Source organism: Sinocyclocheilus grahami, unplaced genomic scaffold (assembly GCF_001515645.1).
Source record: "Sinocyclocheilus grahami isolate Dianchi unplaced genomic scaffold, SAMN03320097.WGS_v1.1 scaffold503.1, whole genome shotgun sequence".
Lineage (NCBI taxonomy): Eukaryota > Metazoa > Chordata > Actinopteri > Cypriniformes > Cyprinidae > Sinocyclocheilus > Sinocyclocheilus grahami.
This window is the reverse complement of record NW_015505682.1, coordinates 1,815,680-1,838,972: the sequence shown is the minus strand read 5'-3', so window position 1 is coordinate 1,838,972 and position 23,293 is coordinate 1,815,680. Positions and strand designations below refer to the sequence as shown.

Here is a 23,293-nt window from a genome sequence, read left to right as displayed (position 1 = left end):
AGTGAGAGCAGAAGGGAGGTTCACACTTAAAATCTTCACTATTTCACAACCTGTCTACAGTCTGTTGCTAATCATGGTTTTCCATCATCAGAAGTGACTTCCATCTTTTTTCATGCAAAATGAAGCACTTTAGCATATTTATGGGCTGAGATATATCCAAACGTGTACAACGTGCTACATGGATCTTGCTTTCAGTCATCAAGCGAAGGAACAAATAGCTTCTGACATGTGAAGAAAATTGAATATTCAAGAGCTCTGTGCATTTAAACACATAGACTAAAATCACAGTGTCAACTTGGGAGGAGATGGAGAAGCATATGAGTTAGTTTCCTTGTTAAGGTCAATGCTCGTATCTGTGTGAAATCAACCAAAAAACTATTTAAATTGTTGTTACTGCTATCATATAAATGACATTCATAAGAATAAAATTTTTGGCCATATCAGCCGGAAAGCATTAGTTGATGTCAGATCCAGATCTCGGAAAATGGAGAATCTGGATGAGCTAGAACATCCATTGTTGGGTGACAGCAGCCCCAAAAACTCAAGTGGAACAGGCACCAGTGGTAGTGGACTGTTCAAAAGCATGTTGATGAGAAATGAGGACAAAAGTCTGCCCCCTCTGGACTGGAGGAACTACAGTCTGTTGCTAATCATGGTTTTCCATCATCAGAAGTGACTTCCATCTTTTTTCATGCAAAATGAAGCACTTTAGCATATTTATGGGCTGAGATATATCCAAACGTGTACAACGTGCTACATGGATCTTGCTTTCAGTCATCAAGCGAAGGAACAAATAGCTTCTGACATGTGAAGAAAATTGAATATTCAAGAGCTCTGTGCATTTAAACACATAGACTAAAATCACAGTGTCAACTTGGGAGGAGATGGAGAAGCATATGAGTTAGTTTCCTTGTTAAGGTCAATGCTCGTATCTGTGTGAAATCAACCAAAAAACTATTTAAATTGTTGTTACTGCTATCATATAAATGACATTCATAAGAATAAAATTGTTGGCCATATCAGCCGGAAAGCATTAGTTGATGTCAGATCCAGATCTCGGAAAATGGAGAATCTGGATGAGCTAGAACATCCATTGTTGGGTGACAGCAGCCCCAAAAACTCAAGTGGAACAGGCACCAGTGGTAGTGGACTGTTCAAAAGCATGTTGATGAGAAATGAGGACAAAAGACTGCCCCCTCTGGACTGGAGGAGTTATTGCAGTTCTACAGACATTCAACAGCAGCAGCTACTGGATCCATGTTCATTGCCTAGCACTCTAGAGACTTTTTATCCTCCCACTACCATTTGGGCCGCTGCTGACTCCCTGGGCATCCACAGTAAGGAGTATCTGGAAACCACTTTTGTGGACATTGGCCCTGGTTCACCATTGGAAAGGAAGTTACTGGCAGAGACAAGAGATGTCCATAGTGTATCCTACAGCATAGAAGATGGGGATGATCTTTTGCCAGACTTTGAGGTAAGATTTTTCCTTCCAATACAATACATGAGTGTTTCTTCAAGTACAGACAATTTTGACCCTGTGTTAAAACACATATAATTAAATACTGAAATGGGTTATGCTCATTTTACTCTGTTTATCAGTTTTAATTAAATAAACCACATTTTTAAGAAATACTGAGACATGGGTAAAACAATAAAATTTATAATTTATACATATAAGGAATTACCATGGCTTAAAAAAAATCTATCTATCTACAGTATATAGATAGATGATAGATAGATAGATGATAGAAGATACACATGCACACACACAACTTTTTCTATTTTTAAAATTTGTTATAAACACTTCAGAAGTGCGTACATGACAAATTAATTAGCATAATACCAAAGTCCCTTTAAGGCAAGTAATTTCACTCGGCGTCCATCTTTGAAACGCCTCTCGGGCATGCAAGTGCAGCTCCTATTTCTTTGAATGGGGAAACATCAAATTCTCCAAAACAGTTTGCCAAGTGTACGATTCAATTTTGTATTTGAAATCACCAATGAAATCTGACAACAAATGTCTCATAAATGTTGTTTCTTTTGCTCAAATAGCATTAAAAAAGCATATTTTTTCAGGCTAGACCAGCCAGTGCGCATACGTAGTCCTAAGCGCACGTCTCCAGAATGCGGACTGTTTCTATAGCAACCGTGACTTTTAAAATCATGAGCTGACTTTTCCGATTAGTGATTGGCTCTTTTACTCAGAAGGCGGGGCTTCCTTATATAGAGCGGCCATATTGAGTGCTGCATTTTTCCCCATTCAAAACTATACGAGAGACACATCTTGGGTATTCTATAGTCTTTGATAATACACATAATACTAGTTTTAGTTTTGTGAATTGGTTTCGTACTCTGCTTCAAAATGTACACAAAATACACTTTTACTTTTTTTGATAACTTTTGAGACTGTTTATGTGTTTCGGAACTAAAACGGACATATCCTGTGACCTTCATTAAAGGGTTAGTTCACCCAAAAATGAAAATTAGCCCGTGTTTTACTCACCCTCAAAGCATCCTAGGTGTATGTGACCTTCTTCTTTCAGACGAATCCAATCGGAGTTATATTAAAAATTGTCCTGGCCCCTCCAAGCCTTTCAATGGGGGTAAGCGGGTGTTGGTTGTCAACAGTTCAGAAGACGTGAAATAAAGTGTGCGCATCCATAATAAAATGTCCCTCACATGGCTCCGGGGGGTGAATAAAGGCCTCCTGTAGCGAATCCATGCATTTTTGTAAGATTTCAAAAGTAATAAACACTTTTTTCTCACTTCCGCTGACTGTCATACGAGGAAGCTGTTCCGGCGGAGGACGTAAGACGTTGGTGTTGCGTGATAAGTGATGAATGCGGAGACAAAACAAAACAAAACAAAACGCCGTTCAAGAATTAGAAGTACAAAACGAGGATTTGTAAAGAAAAATGTCGGAGGATTTCGATATAAACCAAGAGGAGACTGGTTTTCCTTTGCTAAAGTAAGGAAACTTTGTTTCCTTTGCTCCTGCATTTCTCAGAGGCTCGCACACGACGTATACGTCCTACGCCATCCGCCTGAACGGCTACCATGTACGACAGTCAGTGGAAGTGAGAAAAAAAGTGTTTATTACCCTTTAATATAACTCCGATTGGATTCGTCTGAAAGAAGAAAGTAACATACACCTAGGATGCTTTGAGGGTGAGTAAAACACCGGCTAATTTTCATTTTTGGGTGAACTAACCCTTTAATTATTAATTCTGGAAGACCTGACAAAAAGTATTTCAAACCTAGTTGTTGTTGTTTTCATGTTTATGAATGCTTGTTCATGTAATGTAGTGTTTAATTGATCCTCTTTGTATTTTATATCAAAACGATGCAATATTTTCTATTCATATCTATGTATTAAACCCATAGCAGATTATTAGCCAGATTATATAAACTAGATTAAATTACAGACTACAATTTTCGTCGTTTAATTAGGAATAAGTAACAATTACAATTTTTTAAGTAATTTAGTCTAGTAAACTACTCATAATTTAAAATTGTTAAATAAGTTATAAAAAAAAAACTACAGGTCACTAGGAGCTAACAAAATTAAATCTAAGGGTGCACTATTCAGGCACAAAACTGGCCATAAAATGAAACAGTGAATCACTTATTTGACCAGTGATTCGATTATTTACTGAAAGGCATCAGACTTAATGCTACATATGGAATTGAGGCCAGAGCATGTTTGACTATTCCCTCTGCTCATCCGGCTGTATGGATGCAATGCAATAAAATGTGATGAAAAATACAGCAATATAGCATTTTGTCATGCCACACTGCTCTGTGTTGAAAAAAGTAGCTCGTAGTTAAGGTAGGCTACTGTAGTTGTGCTTTTTCCTACTGAAAAATGAACCTGACTGGGTTTAGGAAAAAGAGAATGAAAAATATAATATCAGAGTCCAGTGGAAAGCTTAGACTCTTGTCAGTGACCTAAACAACAATGCAATGGCTAACCGTTCCTTTTCCCATATACTTTTTACTCCATGAATCTTTTTTAGAGAAGAAGTCAACGAAGTACAAAGTACATGACACACATCTGGAGGACGTGAACACTATGGTTGTAGAGAGAGTGAAATGAGCAGAGTTGTCAGACACAGTCCTAGAAAAAGAGACAGATTGAAAACACAGCTCTTTTTTTTTTTTTAAACACGAGTCAGAATTTGCCTGTAGGCAGCACAACTAGTGCACATTTGGCATAACCTCATTCAGTCACATTATCTTACAGGAACCAGAAAAACCTGCAACATATACATTTATACAGCACAACAATAGTAAATGCAAGTCATTGCCTTTGTTGGATAAAACCTAATTACATTTGAAGTTCACATGTTACAAAAGCTATTTATATAACCTACAATTTTAGACTAGTCATACCTCTGAAACTCTATTTCACAGGATCATGTGAGGATCAGAGCACAACATACAATAAATTAATAAAGGTTTTATCCCATGACAAATTTAATTTATGACCAGTAAATCATTTCCATTGACATTATGTAACTTCTCTGGTGCTGATGACTGTGAAATTTACTGCAGGACTCCTCCAGTGATGACTTCAGTGATACAGACAGTGAAAGCAACTTTCCCATCATGATCCCTCAAGATCACCTGGGCCTGGCTTTCTTCTCCATGCTCTGTTGTTTCTGGCCTCTGGGCATTGCTGCATTCTATCTTTCCCAAAAGGTAAGGGACAAAATGTATTTGTCATTATCTTGCGCTCTCTCTTTTATTTTAAGTATCTTATAACCAATCACTACAGGGTGTCACTTTCATCTAAAGGGGAAAGCACAGTGGGGAGTTTTTTTTATGTTAGAAATTCAACTCTGACAGAAGTGAAAAATTATTAATCTTTCCCAAAAGGTAAGGGACAAAATGTATTTGTCATTATCTTGCGCTCTCTCTTTTATTTTAAGTATCTTATAACCAATCACTACAGGGTGTCACTTTCATCTAAAGGGGAAAGCACAGTGGGGAGTTTTTTTTATGTTAGAAATTCAACTCTGACAGAAGTGAAAATTTTTTTTTTTTTTGAGTATGTCTAGCATTTATGTAGCTATTAGCCTACACACTTTCATAAGACTTCTATGAGACTCTTCAGAACAAATGAACAGTGAGAATACTTGAAAATGACACAGGAGACTGTTTTGGAAACTCATTCTGCCAATTCACTGAAAATAATGATTAATTCACAAATTGTTGGCATCGCTGGTTCAGTTGTCAGAAATACGGCTGCTGAAATATTTGTATGGAAAACGCACAGTGCGTACAGCTGTACAGCTACAGGCACCCCTGCCAATCACTGGCATATTATTCTAGTTGTTTAAACAATGTTTGCATATCAATACTTCTCAGTAGGAGTCATATGCGACACTCAAATACTTGTGCTGATCTCTCAATAGACTCCTCCAATCTGACTGACAGTGCTATAATCATTATCCTTTACTCATAACCTTGCATCGTTTGTGAGCATAAATAATTCTGATGTCATGTCCTTCAGTGAAATATTATGAAAATGGCAGATGATGCATTGGAGACAACAGATTGGAATGCCAACTAATGGAGAAGACAAGAAAAAGGACACAACCCATAAATCATACATTTAGAAGTCCGTTATATAGAAGACTGTAGCAGTGCTCCATACTGCCCAATTATAACATCACATCTAGTCTGTTTAAATACATTTTGACAATATCAACCAAATGTAGATTGTTTGTAACGCATTACTGATGTATGTAATCAGATTACTTTTTTCTAGTAACCAGTAAAGTAACACATTACTTTTATTGTAATGCATTATTTTAAAAAAGTAACTTTCCCCAACACTGCAGTTAGTTATTACATATGACCTGTTGATACTTCTGTGCCTAAAGGGCAAAAGGTCAGTTGGACTGAAAGTGACAGAGATTAGCAATAAAGGCAAGTGCTCTTTTAAGAGCGAGTGTGGACATTATGGAATTACACCTGAGGGTTTAGGCAGGATTACACTGAGATTTGCAGGATTATGCCACCAGCGAATCAAAGTGCCACACATAAGAATAACACAAGTCACATGTATTATTAAGCTTTGTCTCATCCTCAGACGAACCCTTTGTTGATCGCCTGATGTATATCAAATACAAAACTCAAAACAAAAGCTTCTTTTCAACCTGGAAAGCTGTAATCTGATTGGCCACAATTACATAAGGTGTTTTTTATGTGTTTGGGATTATTTAACAACCTAAAGCGACTTTTATTATTATTCTATTCAAGACCGTTTTTAGTGGAGGAGGTACTGCAGATGTTCAGCCCACATAGCTGACAAGACTCTGATCAATGGATTTCATTCAGACTTTAATTAGTGTCATAATGAGAACATCAGGAATCTGACCACCAAACATTTAAAAAAAGAAAAAAAAAGAAAAGTTTTCTTAACTGCTATTTTCTAGATTGCATTTCAAGTATTAAAGGGGTTATATGATGCGATTTAAATTTGTCCTTTCTCTTTGGAGTGATACAAGCTCTTTGTAGAGTAGCGCTTGTTGTTTGTCATTTCTCCGATCACAAATGCAGACATGGTTTTATGTTTACGTAAAAAGACAGTCTAAGCCATTATTATCCGTAATTATGTCCCCACTGGATGCAACAAATGCCTCGTTTATAATGGGTAACGGGTTCCGGCCGGGACACGGCATCACATTATGGTAGGGGCGTAACATTTCCGTCACACGCTTGAGGTATTCGGCCAATCACAACGCACTGGATAGCTGGCCAATCAGAGTACACCTCGCTTTTCAGACCGATGAGCTTTGTAAAAATCGACGCGTTTCAGAAAGGCGGGGCATAGAGGAGAAACAATAATGTACAGTATGTGGAAAATAATGTGTTTTTTGAACCTTAAACTGCATAAAGACATTTCATTACACCAAATACACAAAATAATGTTCTTTTTAGCAACATCATATGACCCCTTTAAGCATTATAACATTATTCATGATAATTACGATTATTTCAGTAATCTGCGTTCGCCTTTGAGGAGTTGATCAGCAAGTCTTTGGCATAAACCACCATACAATCAGACAATACCAATGTCTAGGTTTTAAAAAGATAATGTTTGAGAATTATTCAACAAGAATTGTACTTAGGATTTTATCTTAAAGGGGTCATATGATGCGATTTCAAGTTTTCCTTTCTCTTTGGAGTGTTAAATGCTCTTGGTGCATAAAGAAGATCTGTAAAGTTGCAAAGGATGAATCAAAATGATTACGTTATGTAATTTAAATATAACGGTTCTGAACAAAAACAGCAAACAGGCTGAATGAAAATTATAGGACAGTATAGGTGATGCTTATGAAAAGCAGAAATTCAGTGGTTACCCCTGTACACAATGCAGATGTGCATTTTAAACACCATTGTATTGACATTATACCGAGGAGGACAAGAAAATGCCATTAAAGCTCTGAAAACAGTCAGTTCCCTTTAAAGACACATTCAGTTTTGCCCAAAAGCATTGAGTTTGCAGGCATGTAAACATCTTTAAATGCCAAGACTGTAATTTATATTCTGAACATATAATATGTATGATTTGTAAATGTGAAATAAAGGGTATTTGCCTGCCTGGGCAGTTATTAACTTATAGAATCCACTAGGATAAAAGCTAAAACTGTAGTCAGTGACATTTCTACCATTGGGCACTCTATTTTGTTGTAGCACTCTACTCTATACTTAAATCCCTTTTGTAGGCCTACATTTCGCCTTGATAACCTCAGAGGCGAGTGATAAGCAGTGCCAAAAATGCTTTGAAGTGCTTTAGTTGCTACTATAGGAAGTGTCTCTGATATGAAACACAATACATCGCATACTCGCACCTTCAAATCCATCTGCATTCATGTACAATTAATGGCGCTACCTTTTTTTTTAAAGCAGTACATTTGTGTTTATAAACTTACTTTGCAAATGATCTGTTCATTAATTTGACTGGTGAACTGTTAACAATCAATACAACAGATATATCTAGACTAATCTAGAATCAGTATACAAATGCACCCAGGATTCACTAAACTACACAATATACAAAAACCTGAAATATAATATCGCTCAAATGTTTGGGGTCAGTTTTTTGAAAGAAATTAATATTTTTATTCAACAAGGAGATGTTAAATTTATCAAAAGTGACAGTAAAGAAATTTCAACTAAATGTTGTTCTTTCTATTCATAAAAAAGGTAATTGTTTTCACAAAAATATATTAAGCAGCACTATTTGTAACATTTTAAATTGTAATTGATAATAAGTAATGTTTCTTGATCACCGAATCATCATATTAGAATGATGTCTGAAGGATCATGTAACACTGAAGACTGGAATAAAGACCATTAAGGCCATTAAATAAATAAAAAAAAAATTAATATATCCAAATAGATAACATTTAATTTTAACTGTGAAAATATTTCACAATATTACAGACTTTACTTACTAATGAAACAAATGCAGCCTTGGGAGGATGAGAGTCTTTCAAAAACATTATTAAAACATCTTACCGACCACAAACATTTGAATGGTACACTGTCCATTACAGATAAAGTCGATATTCAAATGTCAAGGGCACAATACTACAATCAGAAAACCCCATGTGATTTAAAGGTTGAAATGTGCCCTGTTCCAAAAGATTAAACCACAAAACAGCGGTCAGCATAAACTGCCTTGGCAGGTGCCCTTCGCGCTCCCCGCAGTTAGAAATTGGGTCACATCATGGTAGGAAATGATGTATTACTTTTACAACAAGCTGCCCCATGGAGCAGAGGAGAGGAGCGATAGCACAGCCCCCTCCGGTAAGCTATCATTGCCTGTGTGGGATCACAGAAGTGCACCACAGTCCTCCAGTGCACAGGTTAAAGTGCTGCGGTCGAGTCTCAGTACAGGAATACAGACCAGAGAAATCCTCTCCTGTCATTATTTTATTCCTCCTCTACATTAATCTTGTGCAAATGTGTATGTAAATTTTGCAGGTAACTGTTATGAACAAATAAATGCACTTGATTGAAAATTTTATTTGGTTTTGCCTTTATAATACTTGCACTTGCAATGATGTTGTGGAAAGAGCCTACTGTTTTAATGATACTCATTACAATACACATCTCTAGAGGAACTAAATGGAAGATCAAGCACAACTGCGGTGAACAGCAATTAATGATAATGCATATTAATATACTATGTAATTTTCTCACTGACCCAGCTCACACAGTCTAATGGAAATCTCTATCACTTTTTCATTTTGAAAGCTACGGTTTCCAAGGCAGTGGTCTTAAAATTGCTTTTTTCTTTTAAGTTCAAACGTGCTTTGGGTTACACAAAAAGCAAGCATTATGGTCCATTTGACTTAATATGACTCTATTAAGATGTTTTTTTAAACATTCAGCTATTTATTAGCTATTTAAGAACAGAAACTATAACACCTGGGTAGCAGATTGGCATACTTCTCATTTTATTATTAACACAGCATAAAAACACTTGTTTTCTGATGTTTTTGAGTATTATGCGAGTATGCAAAATGCAAATTAATATGGCATAAGCTACAAAATGAAATCTTGAAGTGCTAAAAATACCATCTTGGGAGTAATAGAATTGCTGCTCTGTAAAGCTTTGTGGGTGAACACATGATTCTGGTCAGCTATCCTTGTAGGGACTCTCCATAGGCGTAATAGTTTTTATACTGTACAAACCGTATTTTCTATCGCCCTACACCAACCCTACACCTAAACCTACATGTCACAGGAGACTTTCTGCATAAATCAAACTCATTCGGTATGATTTATAAGCTTTTGTATCCACGGGGACCTCAATTTAGGTCCCCACCGTGACACGAGTCCCCATGAGTCTGTGTGTATTCAGGTTTAAGTCCCCACCAGGATATATAAACCTGTACACACATACATAATATGTTTGTGTGTGGATGTGTCTTTGTGCTAAATTAATTTTATATATGTGTGCGTGTAATTTTGTGTATAATTAATTATATATATATATATATATACACACATATACATACACATACATACACACACAGTGAGGAAATGATGATGCAAACTCAAAGTAAAAATCCCAACAAGCATGTTTTATTTTATCTTAGAATATCGGCGTTTGACAGAATCCCTATAAAACTGGAAAATTTGTTCAGAAGCCTTTTGACTGATTGCGATGCACTGCTGCAGCTGTGTAGGAAGAAAACATTTGTGTCATTGCCTTCTAGAAAATTCAAGCAGGTTATGAAACACACAAATACCTATGTATCATCGCCACAAACAGAGCAATGAATCACACGCAAGAATGAAATGCGCATCCGATCTCACCTCCTGGACTGAAAAAGAGCCTGTGGTTGATGACATCAAAACATTGCACTCAACGCTATCAATAGCAAATGTTAACAACGCTCGACTTTCCTGGAAAGAAAACATAAAAGACACAGATCAAGAGCTTAACCTGTACGCTATGGTTTGTACCAGCCATGGGCAACAGGAAGTGCGGTGTGTACCTTTTCCTGCAGAGCTGTAGGATCAGTGATTATCTGGCCCTCTTTGCTAATTGCACAGGTCACACTACAAAAAAGGTGGCTCATGGGCAGCCCGGCATCCATTAGAGCCATACAGGCAGCATTCAGGCAGCATGACAGAAGCTGACAGTTAGATAAGGACTCAAACTGTAGGGGGACACAGTGAGAATGCAAGAAAATAGGACAGAAAAAAATCAATCAACAGTAACGTGGAAGTTTGGGGCCAGTATGATTTTTTTTTTAAATGAAAAAGGTCTCTTAAGCTCACCAAGGTTGCATTTATTTAACCAAAAATACAGTAAATGCAGTAATATTGTAAACATATTACCATATAAATTAAGTCTTTTCTATTTTAATACATTTTAAAATGTAATTTATTCCTGTGATGGTAAAGCTGAATTTTCAGCAGCCATTACTTCAGTCTTCAGTGTCACATGATCCTTCAGAAATCATTCTAATATGCTGATTTGCTGCTCAAGAAACATTTCTTATTATTGCCAATGTTGAAAACAGTTGTGTAGTTTAATATTTTTGTGGAAAGAGGGATACATTTTAAAGATTCTTGAATAGACTGTTAAAACGAATATCATTTATTTAAAATAAAAAGCATTTACCGTCACTTTTGATCAATTTAATACATCCTCGATGACAAAAAGTATTAATTTCTTTAAAGAAAAAAAAAAAAATACCTTGCTGAACCCAAAGCTAACTTTGAACAAATTAAACGTTGTAATTGTTCAGATTAATATGCTCATCACCCTTATATTTTGAATGAATTGACCCCTAAGCCTTCTCTTCAACAGTGAGTGAGCAGTGTTGGGGGTAACGCATTACAAGTAACGCGAGTTACGTAATCAGATTACTTTTTTCAAGTAACTAGTAAAGTAACGCATTACTTTTTTAATTTACAAGAAAATATCGGAGTTACTTTTTCAAAAAAGTAACGCCAGTTACTTTGTTTTCCCATTTATTGACTGACAGCTCTCCTGTCCCCATATTGGGAGAAATGGGAAGTGCAGAGGCGTTGTGTGTGCTGTGTGAACATGATGCTACTGTAGACTAAATGTGAATGTGCATTAATTCATCCCACTCACAAAAAACAGATTTAGTATTCATCAAAATGAATTAAAACAGTGAAATGCAAACTCAGAATATGACGCAAACCTGCAATAATTAAATATGTTAAATAACACAAATGTATCTAATCCCATTTTATTAAGCAATATCTTTGCTGCTGACCTTTGATGATCCATACTAATAAGCAAAAATGACTTTAGAGAAACTAACAATTGTGCTTTGTTTTTTATTGCTGAAGAGTGTTTCTTCTCCTGCGTTCTACTGTACAGACGTGAATTTACTTTTGCTTCAGCCTGAGGTTTATTCATTACACTTTTTGGTGTGAAAGGGCTTTTATATTTGCTATAAATAGAACTTCTTATCCACCTTTTTCTTCAACGCGGAAGTAAGCCTATGGGTGAGACTTCCGGTTCATTAGCCGCTATAGGTAAATAACGAGGAGAATAACAACGTGCAGTAAACGGTACAACTGTTTGCACTACAAACCAGTGTGTTCATAATTTCAGATAATACATTAAAATAATATGATAAGACACACCAACTTTCAATATCAAGCAGCAAAACGAACTGTTTTGCTCAGCTAAAAATAGCTGGACGGAGTGGACGCAGATGAGACCGGAAGCCAGACCCATAGAATTTACAAATGGCCGCGCCCATTTTTACGACAAGAAAAAGGTGGATATTAAAAACAATCAAGCCCTGCTCATATTTAAAAAGTAACGCGAAGTAACGCAAAAGTAATATAACGCATTACTTTCCATAAAAAGTAACCAAGTAACGTAATTAGTTACTTTTTTTAGGGAGTACCGCAATATCATAACGCATTACTTTTAAAAGTAACTTTCCCCAACACTGTGAGTGAGTAACTAAAAGTGGTCAAATAATATTACCGGACGTATTACATATGCCCTTTTCTTAACTGAAGACACATTAGAAATGGTTTTGCTGGTGTTCAGGATACAGAGCCATCATCGTGGATGAGCTGCAGGATGACAGTGACAGAGGAGCGAGGGTGAAGCGTCAACAGAAGCGCAGCCTCGCACGTCTCACGCACGCACTGCTCCCTCGCGCGCTCACGGACTCCTAACGAAACAACAACATGAGAAGAGTTGGAGTCTGTACCAGACTGACATCTAACGGTGAGGACTGGCAGTGCAGGCCGAGGCGACGAACACTGATGGAGGAGTCTATGAATAATGTCATTACCGAAATGAAAGACACTTATTATTAAACACCTGACATGAATATTAGGCATGCAGTTATAGTCCTCACGATTTAATTTGAATTTTTAAAAGCTGCTCAAACTATTTCTCGGTAAAAGCCTTAAACATAAAGCATGCTCTATAAGTAAAATTAAATAAAAACATACACACGATACAACTGAGTGAAATACTAACTAAATGCCAATTTAGTAGCATGGTTTCCTGAAATGTAGTTTTAAGTTTTTTCCAAGGCCCTTTGAAGGGCCAGTTCCTAAAATATTATTATTATACTTATATACATTATACTTATTATAGTATAATATACATAATATATAGTAATAACAAATATTTTCAATTCTAAAAAACATTTATATAGAATAGAATTCATTGTGCGTGTGTGCGTATATATATATATATATGTGTGTGTGTACAATGCATGCATTAAAAGTGTCTACTTTTAATGTCAATATATGGGTGAAGTAATGTTCCATCATCATTCAGCATAACAGATGTATATGTAAAAAAAACTTATTTTGACCTGTACATATTAAAAATATATAAAGGGAAAAGTGATCATACAAAATCATTATATTTTAAATGATTACAAACTTCTTTCTTACAAACGAGTAAAACCTAGTAGTTTGAAGGATAGTGGCAAAGATTTGTAGAGACTTAATTTTACAGTTAATTAATAATAATAATAATAATAATAATAATACAGGGCTACATTAAAAAAGCTATATTAAACTTTTATCGTTTTAATGATTGAAAAGCCATTTAGTCTTTGACCCATATCATTAATTATGAATTTATTTGAAATCAAACTTACCTGGAAGCCCCATTTTAGGCTGGATAAGAACCTCTACAGTAGCTCGATCATAGATTTCCTTGCTGACTTTCACTTCAGCTGGTCCATAAACTCCTGCCAGGATACTAGTATCACCTGAAGATACATTTACAAATTCAGAACAACACAGATTTGAACAAATAAAACCGATTTCTGGACTTACGCTTGACAGGCAACTAGTCGCTCTGAACAAAAGAAACAAATCGGTTACACACTAATATAAATACCTTGAACAAAAGTGGAAGACCCGTCAGGTTTGGATAACAAACTCTGCTCACTTCCATATTCTCTTAAATTTGAACAACTTTGATCTAACTCCATCATGCTCCTCATGCACAATCCTCTCGTCGCGCTCATATATGCGTCATTGTTTTTTGAGCGCACCATTATGACGACATGGGATACGTCCGCCCTCTAGTGGTAAACTATCGCAATGACCACGTTGCCAGAAACCCTTGACCGGTTTAATTAAAATATATCTGCTACTAAAATTAAGGAACTCATGTTTAATACATTTAATATGCAATTAAAATGATACATTTCCCAGATACAAACCTAAAAAATGGGATGAATGTTTGTGTTGTATGCTATTGTCCAGCAGGGGGCGCAAAAACAGACGCAAGACACCACGCACTTGACGTAAAGATGGCGGCTGTGGGACTGTAGCAAGGCTCTTTCATTTTCTTAAAGATACAGGGTTAGAGCACAGCATATAGGAAATGGGATTTTTATTAATGATTATAACTATGCTAAGTACATGAAGCCCTGAAGTTGCACACCCCGGTACAGTAGGTGGCGGTATGCACCTGAACAAGTTGGCTGCGACCCGCCAATAAAACCAGAGAGAGAGAGAGAGAGAGAGAGAGAGAAAGATGGCGGCTGTTAGAGGTTTAACGAAATTATACGGTATTGGGCTTCACGCGATTCGTCAAAATACTACGTTAAAAGCAACAACGTTTCTCCAGCAAAGAGCATTCCGCGTAAATGTAAGTTTTACCTGTATGACAATTGCATGTAGGCTACTCCGCGAACGGACTTCTGTCATTAGCAAAAGCTGCTAATCAGATGTTTGAACTGTGCAGCTGCGCGAACCTCAAAACATTGGTGCAATTTGGATTGTATAAAATGTATACCAATAGTAAACCACCTTAATAAAAAGCAGGATGCTAGTCCTAAAATAATGTTTAGTCCTTGAGTATTTCTAATGCTTTTGTATATGCATTCCTCATCTGACCTAGAAACAGTACACAATTGCGTTCGATCTGTCTGATTATGTGATCTAACCATCTAGTAATTGTTTTAATCTAATAACTATTGGTCAGATCTCTGTGTATTGTTGTGAGTAATGGACTGTTTAACCTTCACAAGGCTGTTGATTTACACTGAGAGCCGATTGGCTGGTTCTGGGGGGGGGGAAACACATGCTAATCCCTGCAGCCTTGTGCCATTGAAATTTATTCACTTTTTATCTTCCCAGCATTAGATGATCTTGCATTAAGTATGAGCAAGTGTATTTTCTGTGATCCTAAATCTACCAGCTGATATAAAGATGTGCATCAATACGCAAACCATGCACTTAACATATTTTTACTTAAATGTTAAAATACTTAGTTAAAATATTTATAGTTGTATACATTAATTTACAATCAGGATCTGGCTAATTCGGTTCTTCGAACGCACCTGGTGTTGATGATAAGTATGGCTGTATTGAGTTATCTGAGATAATGGCGCGTTCATGGGTTGGTTTAAAAGTGGCTATGTATCGATACTCATAACCACGATCAGCAATGCAGCGATTGGCTGGCGGCAAGACAGCAACGTAATGACATCATAGAATTAAAAAGCACACCTGATGAAAAACTTGACAAATTTCTGGACTTTTATAAGGAAACAGCCAAGCAAACAAAACTACATAAATGTTATAATAGATAAATGAAATGTGCACTGTTTGTATATTATTAGAATTTTTTACTATTCCCAATTATTTAGATAGACTGTGGCTCCATCAAGCCACTCCCATAATAGACGTCACCACTCAAATTAATGCACGACTATACATGATCTGTATTAATACAATTATGAAGTAATAATTTTATTACAAATAAATCTTTCAGTGAGTAAAACTGTCTGTGTCTGTAGTATTAAAGACTACACGACATTATTATATTATCTTTAAATTCATTTTTAAATGATCATTATTTTAAATGATTATCCCTGGATTAGTAGGGTACTCTTGTAATAAAGTAGCGGTGGTAGAGGACAGATTTTAAGTATCAATTCTGCTTAAACAGATGCAATCTAATCCTGTTTACATGAAATAAGCCGCTCCCGAGCAGGTTTAAGCTTACGGACCTGTTGCTATGACAGCAAGTCCAGGATGAGCTTCGAAGAACCAACCAATCCAAGATCATGCCAAATCATCAACAAACAAATCCAGCTAACTGAGTTAGCGACGTATGAAGAACGGGCCCCTAGTCTTTGTTTTCATGAAAAACGCACTAACAAATTCTAAGGCACATGTACAGTGGTGTGAAAAAGTGTTGGCCCCCTTCCTGATTTCTTATTTTTTTGCATGTTTGTCACACTTTAATGTTTCAGATCATCAAACAAATTTAAATATTAGTCAAAGATAACACAAGTAAACACAACATGCAGTTTTTAAATGAAGGTTTTTATTATTAAGGGAAAACAAAATCCAAAACTACATGGCCCTGTGTGAAGAAGTGTTTGCCCCCCTGTTAAAACTGTGGTTTATCACACCTGAGTTCAATTTCTCTAGCCACACCCAGGCCTGATTACTGCCACACCTGTTCGCAATCAAGAAATCTCTTAAATAGGACCTGCCTGACAAAGTGAAGTAGACCAAAAGATCCTCAAAAGCTAGACATCATGCCGAGATCCAAAGAAATTCAGAAACAAATGAGAAAGAACGTAATTGAGATCTAACAGTCTGGAAAAGGTTATAAAGCCATTTCTAAGTTTGATCTGAAACATTAAAGTGTGACACATAAGAAATCAGGAAGGGGGCCAACACTTTTTCACACCACTGTATTTTTAAGGCATTTTCTTATATGCATGCTTTACAGTTTTTCTTAATATTTAATCTTACATTGTATTTAGCCTATTTATTTTAGTGCCACTTTTTAAAGGATCTATATTTTCTCTCCTTACCTTTTGTTTATATTTCTGCATCAAAATCATAAGATGACCCGTATTACCTTTAAACCAAAACAAAGGCAAAATAAAAGCTCTCTTCATTCGATAGTAAAACTTACTGGTCAGGAATTGGCTATAAACACTCCAGTGTAAAAGTGTGTGTGTGTAACAGTATTTATTATTTATAAAATAATAGATTTTATATTTTCAGTGTTCATTTTCATTTTAGTTAAAGTTTTAGTAATTTTATTGTTTTGTCATTTTTAGTATCATTATTTTTTAATGTCTATATAGTTTTTAATTAATATTCTTTTTATTTTTAGTTATTTTGGTACATCAAGTTGAGAATGAGAAAATGAGAAATGTTGCCTTGTCAGCTAGCTGAAATAAAATAAGTTGAAGTTTACTTTCTAATGTTTCATTATATTATATTATTTCAAGTAACGGAAATGTTTTTTTATGATTTTAGTTTTAGTTAACTAATAACCCTGGTTTGTGAGGGAATTATTGAGCAGTTTTTTTTTGTCTGATTGTTAAAGTATGTGATCAGATCTCATGAACTGCTTCTTTGATGCTTGTGTATTTCACTCCCTGATCCTCTGTCTCTCTCTTCAGGGAGCTCTTCGCCAGCAGCCGTTTGATTCTTCAGCGGAGAAGCCGCAGTTTCCCGGGGCCTCGGCGGAGTTTATTGATCACCTGGAATTTATCCTGCCCAATGTGATCTCAGGAATCCCTGTGTATAGGGTGATGGACAGACAGGGCCAGATCATCAATCCGTCTGAGGATCCTAAGGTGTGGAGTCTTTTATTTGCACCATATGGCAAAGATAATGTGTGGAAATAAGCTGGTAGCAGGTTACTAAATAGTATCCACAATTTTTGCACTTACACAGCGTTACTTGTCTGTTTCAGCTTCCAAAAGAGATGGTTTTGAATTTCTATCAGAAGATGACATTACTCAACACAATGGATCGGATTCTTTATGAGTCTCAGAGGCAGGTGAGTGGTGCAGTGGATATTAGTGTGATGTTTATTCCAATATAACATGAAAATAACATTTTAATAATGCTTAAGTTTGGTATGCTTTTGTGTTCAAGGGCCGTATCTCTTTTTACATGACCAATTATGGTGAGGAGGGCACACACGTTGGAAGCGCTGCGGCTCTTGAACCTACTGATTTGGTCTTCGGCCAATACCGAGAAGCTGGTGAGCATGTTTACAAGCTGGAGTCACAATAGTGGCTCTCCCAGTTTTATTCTTATAAGGGTGCACACACATTAGACACGTTAGCCTTGTAACTTGCTCAGGCACGATTGGCCTCCCTCTCACTCATTGCACTCTTGATCAGCACAATGGAGTCCATCATAATGTTAACTTTGTAGCTTATTATTTTGAGTCATTTGGGGTGCAAAGATACACGGTCCTCTCATGTGTGTAATATGCTGCTTAGAGGTGGGTGATATACCGGTAGACACAATTAATTGGTAGAAATTTTCGACTATCATTTCTATCGTGGTTACACGCTCATGTGATGTTGCTGTGCTACATGATCACGAAAACGTATCGTTTGCATGCGGTTTTAAGCATTGCATTTTAAAAACGTGATTGTAAGCTTGTTTTCTTTAAAAAACAAAAAAAAACTAACACTAGCTTTTCTAATCTTTTTGTTCTATTAGTTTTCTTTTTATTATAAAATTAACAAAAGCAAAAAAGGCCTCTAACACCAGCTTGCTCTATTGTTTTTCTATTCTATCTGTTTCCTTTTTATTTATTATATGCTTGAATAAAAAAAAAATATTCTTTCTATGTTCACTGCATTAAGCTAACTGAGACTTGTTATAGCACTTGCATATCATTGCTCTTTTGTTGATTTTGATTGCTTCCATTGTCCTCATTTGTAATTCGCTTTGGATAAAAGCGTCTGCTAAATGACTAAATGTAAATGTAATGTAAGCTGTTGAAATGCAATTAGCAGCGAAAGAGAACTTGTGACAGAGAACTTGAAGACAGCGATATTTTTGCTGCTTTATAGGCCTTGAACGGTTAAAATACACACTTTAATGTGTCAAAATACTCTTTGCAAGTATCCTCATAAACACAGTAATTTAGGTCTTAAGTGAAAGCAAACAGCTGAGAAAAGATACATGTGTAACAGTATTGGATCCAGGCAGCTCTTAAAGTGACAGCAGTCTAATATTCCTGCTCTCTGTCATTCATGTTAATCAAGATCAACACATTTTCTGTCTAATCAACAAAAGAGAGAAAATCTCTCACTGCTCTTGACTAAATCACTTTTGTAACTTTAATAAGAAGTAGTATTTATTTAATTGACACGCGTGAAGAATATGCAGTTTTTTTTTTTTTTTTTACATTTGATTACTTTATACAACGTATGTAACATTTCTTATTTCTTCTACTGTAGTTATTTTGTCCTATTACTTGTAATTGGTTTCTTATTCTTATTTAATAATTATTCTTATTTTTTGTGATATATGAAACTGTTGACATGAATTGTGAAATATCCATGGTATTAAAAAATGTTGATATCATAGAGACCGTATTTAAAGCAAAAATAACTATATCATGATATATATTATTACCGTGAAAATAAAATGACTCGTATCATGATGTAAGATTTTGGTCATATCGCCTACCCATAATGCTGTTTAACAAATCTATCACTTATGCTGCACATAGAACAGTTTCATAATCAACATCTATGTTTCCAGTTCCATGCATGTTTAGTGCTCACACTTTTACCTGTGTGGCTGTGTCCAATCGAAGCCATGCAGAGCTCACCTCTTCAAGCAGGCCAGGGCATGGATAACACTAGTCAAACTAAATGGACTTTGGGGGTCAAACGTGCTCAGGCTTGGCACTTGCAAGAGAGTTTTCTTATTATTATTTTTTGGTTGTAATGAAAAATTTCAGTCTTCGCTTTATTTTCTTCAAAATGTTAAATAAATATTGTTAAATATTATATGGTAGAAAAAGATTGCAGGTTAATTGACAATGCATTGACTCGTATCATGATGTAAGATTTTGGTCATATCGCCTACCCATAATGCTGTTTAACAAATCTATCACTTATGCTGCACATAGAACAGTTTCATAATCAACATCTATGTTTCCAGTTCCATGCATGTTTAGTGCTCACACTTTTACCTGTGTGGCTGTGTCCAATCGAAGCCATGCAGAGCTCACCTCTTCAAGCAGGCCAGGGCATGGATAACACTAGTCAAACTAAATGGACTTTGGGGGTCAAACGTGCTCAGGCTTGGCACTTGCAAGAGTTTTCTTATTATTATTTTTTGGTTGTAATGAAAAATTTCAGTCTTCGCTTTATTTTCTTCAAAATGTTAAATATTATATGGTAGAAAAAGATTGCAGGTTAATTGACAATGCATTGATATTTGACTAAATAATTTGTATTTATTGATATTTGACATAAGTTATTTATATTTATACATTTATAAATATATTTATATATTTTATACATTTATAAATGTATTTATTAATATTTGATCAAATATAAATGTATATTTTCTGAATTTTTATAGGTGTATTGATGTACAGAGGCTTCCCTTTGGATCTGTTTATGGCGCAGTGCTATGCCAACGCTGATGACCTTGGCAAGGGTAGACAAATGCCAGTTCACTACGGCTGCAAAGACCTCAATTTTGTAACCATCTCCTCACCACTTGCCACTCAGATCCCCCAAGGTGAGAAGTGAGCATGTCTGTTACACAGAACAGTCATCATGAATATTTTACACTTACCGTTCAAAAGTTTGTGGTCTATTTTTTTTGTGTGTGTGCGTTTGAAGAAAGTCTTAAAGGGGTCATATGATGCGATTTCAAGTTTTCCTTTCTCTTTGGCGTGTTACAAGCTGATTGTGCATAGACATAAGATCCCTGAAGTTGCGAAGACTAAAGTCTCAAAACCAAAGAGACATTTTTTATCAAAGTTAAGACTCTGCCACGCCCCCCTAAAACAACTCGTTCTAACACGCCCCCACATATCTACCTCACTATGTGGGAATATTTGCATAATGCCGCCCAAATGTGCACGCAAAGAAAGAAGGCGTGGTTTCAGTAACCGCAGTTAGTGTTGAAGCAGCCATGTCAGAGAGACGCTGTGTGTTTCAGTGCGAAAGCAAAAGTAATTTATTTGGCCTTCCGAAAGTAGATCCATTTAGGAATCTTTAAGATTACTTACAACAGAACAGCAATGCATTTTATGGCCGACCGTTTCGTGAACCTAGGAGAGGAGGTAATTCTGACTTTGCTATGACAATCTGGCGCTTCTGAATCAGCTACTGTTTTGTTATTAGTTTAAGTATTTGCTATTGACTGTTCAAATGCGGAGTTTTGCGCATCGTGTGTGTGTGTGCGTGCGCGTGTGTGAGAAAGAGAGAGAGACACTCTGAAAATGAGCTCCTGAAAAATTATAAAAGATTAAGCCAAAAAGTAAGACATAGAGTGAGATAATGACAACAAACAAGTAAAAACAACAGAGGAACAACTTGGATTCAGGTAAAGACAGATTTGTCTTCCAGAAAATACATTTTAATGCAAAAAAGAAGACTGGAACCTCTGGATTAGCATCTGGCTACTGGATCACCACTCTATCAGCTATCTGCAGTTTTCCCTCCAAAACTTTTAAGGCATCCTTTAAGGAACTACAACTGAAAGACATTACTTAATTGTTGATCTTCAATTGCTAAACAGAGGGGTGAGCTCTATCTTGCATAAAAGATTAACAAAAACTGTATATTTAATTTTATTCAAGTAAAATCTCATCATTAAAAGCTAAAGCTAGCTGCAGCTTTGGCTCAGTGCCCAGTCTGATCACCATGGCAACCCCGGCGCAAACAGAGTGCAGGGAGGTGTGTTACCCAGAGAAGTGCAGAAGTGTGCAGGCATGGAAGAAACACAAGGAGAAAACTCTCAGAGACAATCCTGATGTTCTGTATGCTGACTATATTCAACTCAATGCGAAAAGAATCAAGAATAACTTCATTTTCTACACCACTATGATTAGTGCTTGGAAACTGGCCATCTGTGAGGAATACAAGCACGTGTTTAAAGAAAGAATAGGCCGAGGTGGAAGACTTAACTATTTGTGAAGATGAAATGCTCGACACAGACAACCCCATTCTCACTATAACCTACTACACTAAAGGCACCTTCCTACTGCAAGGCAATGAAGCAAGCCTGAACTCATTTGAGGAGATTTTCCCCCTGCTGAAATCCAGAGTAGAGAAGGAGAGAGACGAGACTCGTGTGAACTGCACAGACTCTGAGGAGGAAGGCCCAGTGAATCCTCCACCTTCACCATCCCAACGTCAACTGAGAGACAGTTTAGCCCTACTAGAACTGGACTTCACTGAATTCAGAGAAGAAACTCTCAGACACTAACACAAACATTTACATCCAGGAGCTCAAAGATGAACTCCAGCAGCTGAAGAACAACATCAGCTCTTCCATCACTGAACTCACAAGAGCTCCGAACTCTCCGCAAGAAGAAATGCAAACTAGAGGAGGACACAGAGAAAAAAGAGTGTACCTACGACAAACACACAGACACCTGCAGCAACACAGGCCTCACCCGCCCAGGCTCCAGAACCTGATCCAGATGTTCTCCTCCTCATGGACTCTAATGGAAAGTTTGTGGACCCTCAGAAACTCTTCCCACACCAAAAAGTCACTGCAAAGCGATGTAGCACAACAGGACACGCCCACCAGATCATCAGAGACGTCACAGGACACCCCTCGTGTATTATCATTCACACTGGGACTAACAACCTTCACTCGCTACGCAACAATACTGCTGATGCTGTGAGGAAAATGGCAGAGAAAGAAGAAACCAAAAGCCACCCCACACCAAGAGAAGCCCCCACAGCTGAGAGCACAGAGCTACGCTGAAGCTGCAGCCCGGCCCCCTGCTGCACCCAGCACCTCCACACCTGCCAGCGAACTGAGCCAGATCAGAGAGATGCTGCAGACACTGTGCAACCAGCTCCTGAACCGATAAGGACAATATGCCCAAACGCAGTGCAATACGATTGACAAAAAATGCATTAAAAAAAAATATTTTGCACTAATGTAAATTGTTTGCCATATACTGTACATTCTCACAGGTTATTTTCTCTCTGTCTTACAAAATAGGTTTATCTTTGATAACCACACTATCATTGATAAACATGTACACCAAAACAAAACCAAAATCTTTGCTTGCTTTATCGACTTTGAAAAAGCTTTTGATTCAATCTGGCATGAAGGACTCTTTCTAAAACTACTGGAAAATGGGATTGGAGGGAAAAATTTTGATTTAATCAGCACCATGTATAAAAACAATACTTGTGCTGTAAAAATAGGGAATAATCTAACAGAATTTTTCTCTCAACAACGAGGAGTTAGACAAGGTTGCCCATTGAGCCCCCCTCTGTTTAACATTTATATAAAT

At 36.6% G+C, this 23,293-nt stretch overlaps 3 protein-coding genes across 3 annotated transcripts in view; 2 read left to right on the top strand and 1 right to left on the bottom strand.

The window, feature by feature from the left end:
• The first annotated feature begins 667 nt into the window (after window positions 1-667).
• On the top strand, window positions 668-4,767 carry tmem91 (transmembrane protein 91). Its single transcript, XM_016236977.1, has 2 exons — window positions 668-1,477; window positions 4,558-4,767. Exons 1-2 carry the CDS (start codon window positions 1,064-1,066, stop codon window positions 4,765-4,767), a joined length of 624 nt encoding a protein of 207 aa, XP_016092463.1. The 5' UTR covers window positions 668-1,063.
• A 5,327-nt stretch (window positions 4,768-10,094) lies between these two features.
• exosc5 (exosome component 5) lies at window positions 10,095-14,113 on the bottom strand. Its single transcript, XM_016236984.1, has 6 exons — window positions 13,898-14,113; window positions 13,653-13,766; window positions 12,583-12,704; window positions 10,527-10,667; window positions 10,345-10,434; window positions 10,095-10,206 (listed from the first exon to the last, which is right to left on the bottom strand). The coding sequence occupies exons 1-6, from the start codon at window positions 14,055-14,057 to the stop codon at window positions 10,111-10,113; spliced, it is 723 nt and encodes a 240-aa protein (XP_016092470.1). The 5' UTR covers window positions 14,058-14,113; the 3' UTR covers window positions 10,095-10,110.
• Window positions 14,114-14,282: 169 nt separating this feature from the next.
• LOC107554504 (2-oxoisovalerate dehydrogenase subunit alpha, mitochondrial-like) overlaps window positions 14,283-23,293 on the top strand; it is a 39,449-nt gene continuing 30,438 nt past the window's right edge. Inside the window, exons 1-6 of the mRNA XM_016237021.1 lie at window positions 14,283-14,315; window positions 14,543-14,656; window positions 17,442-17,618; window positions 17,738-17,824; window positions 17,923-18,031; window positions 20,386-20,547. Of these exons, the coding sequence (XP_016092507.1) occupies window positions 14,543-14,656; window positions 17,442-17,618; window positions 17,738-17,824; window positions 17,923-18,031; window positions 20,386-20,547 (649 nt within the window). The 5' untranslated portion in view covers window positions 14,283-14,315. The remainder of the gene's footprint in view (window positions 14,316-14,542; window positions 14,657-17,441; window positions 17,619-17,737; window positions 17,825-17,922; window positions 18,032-20,385; window positions 20,548-23,293) is intronic.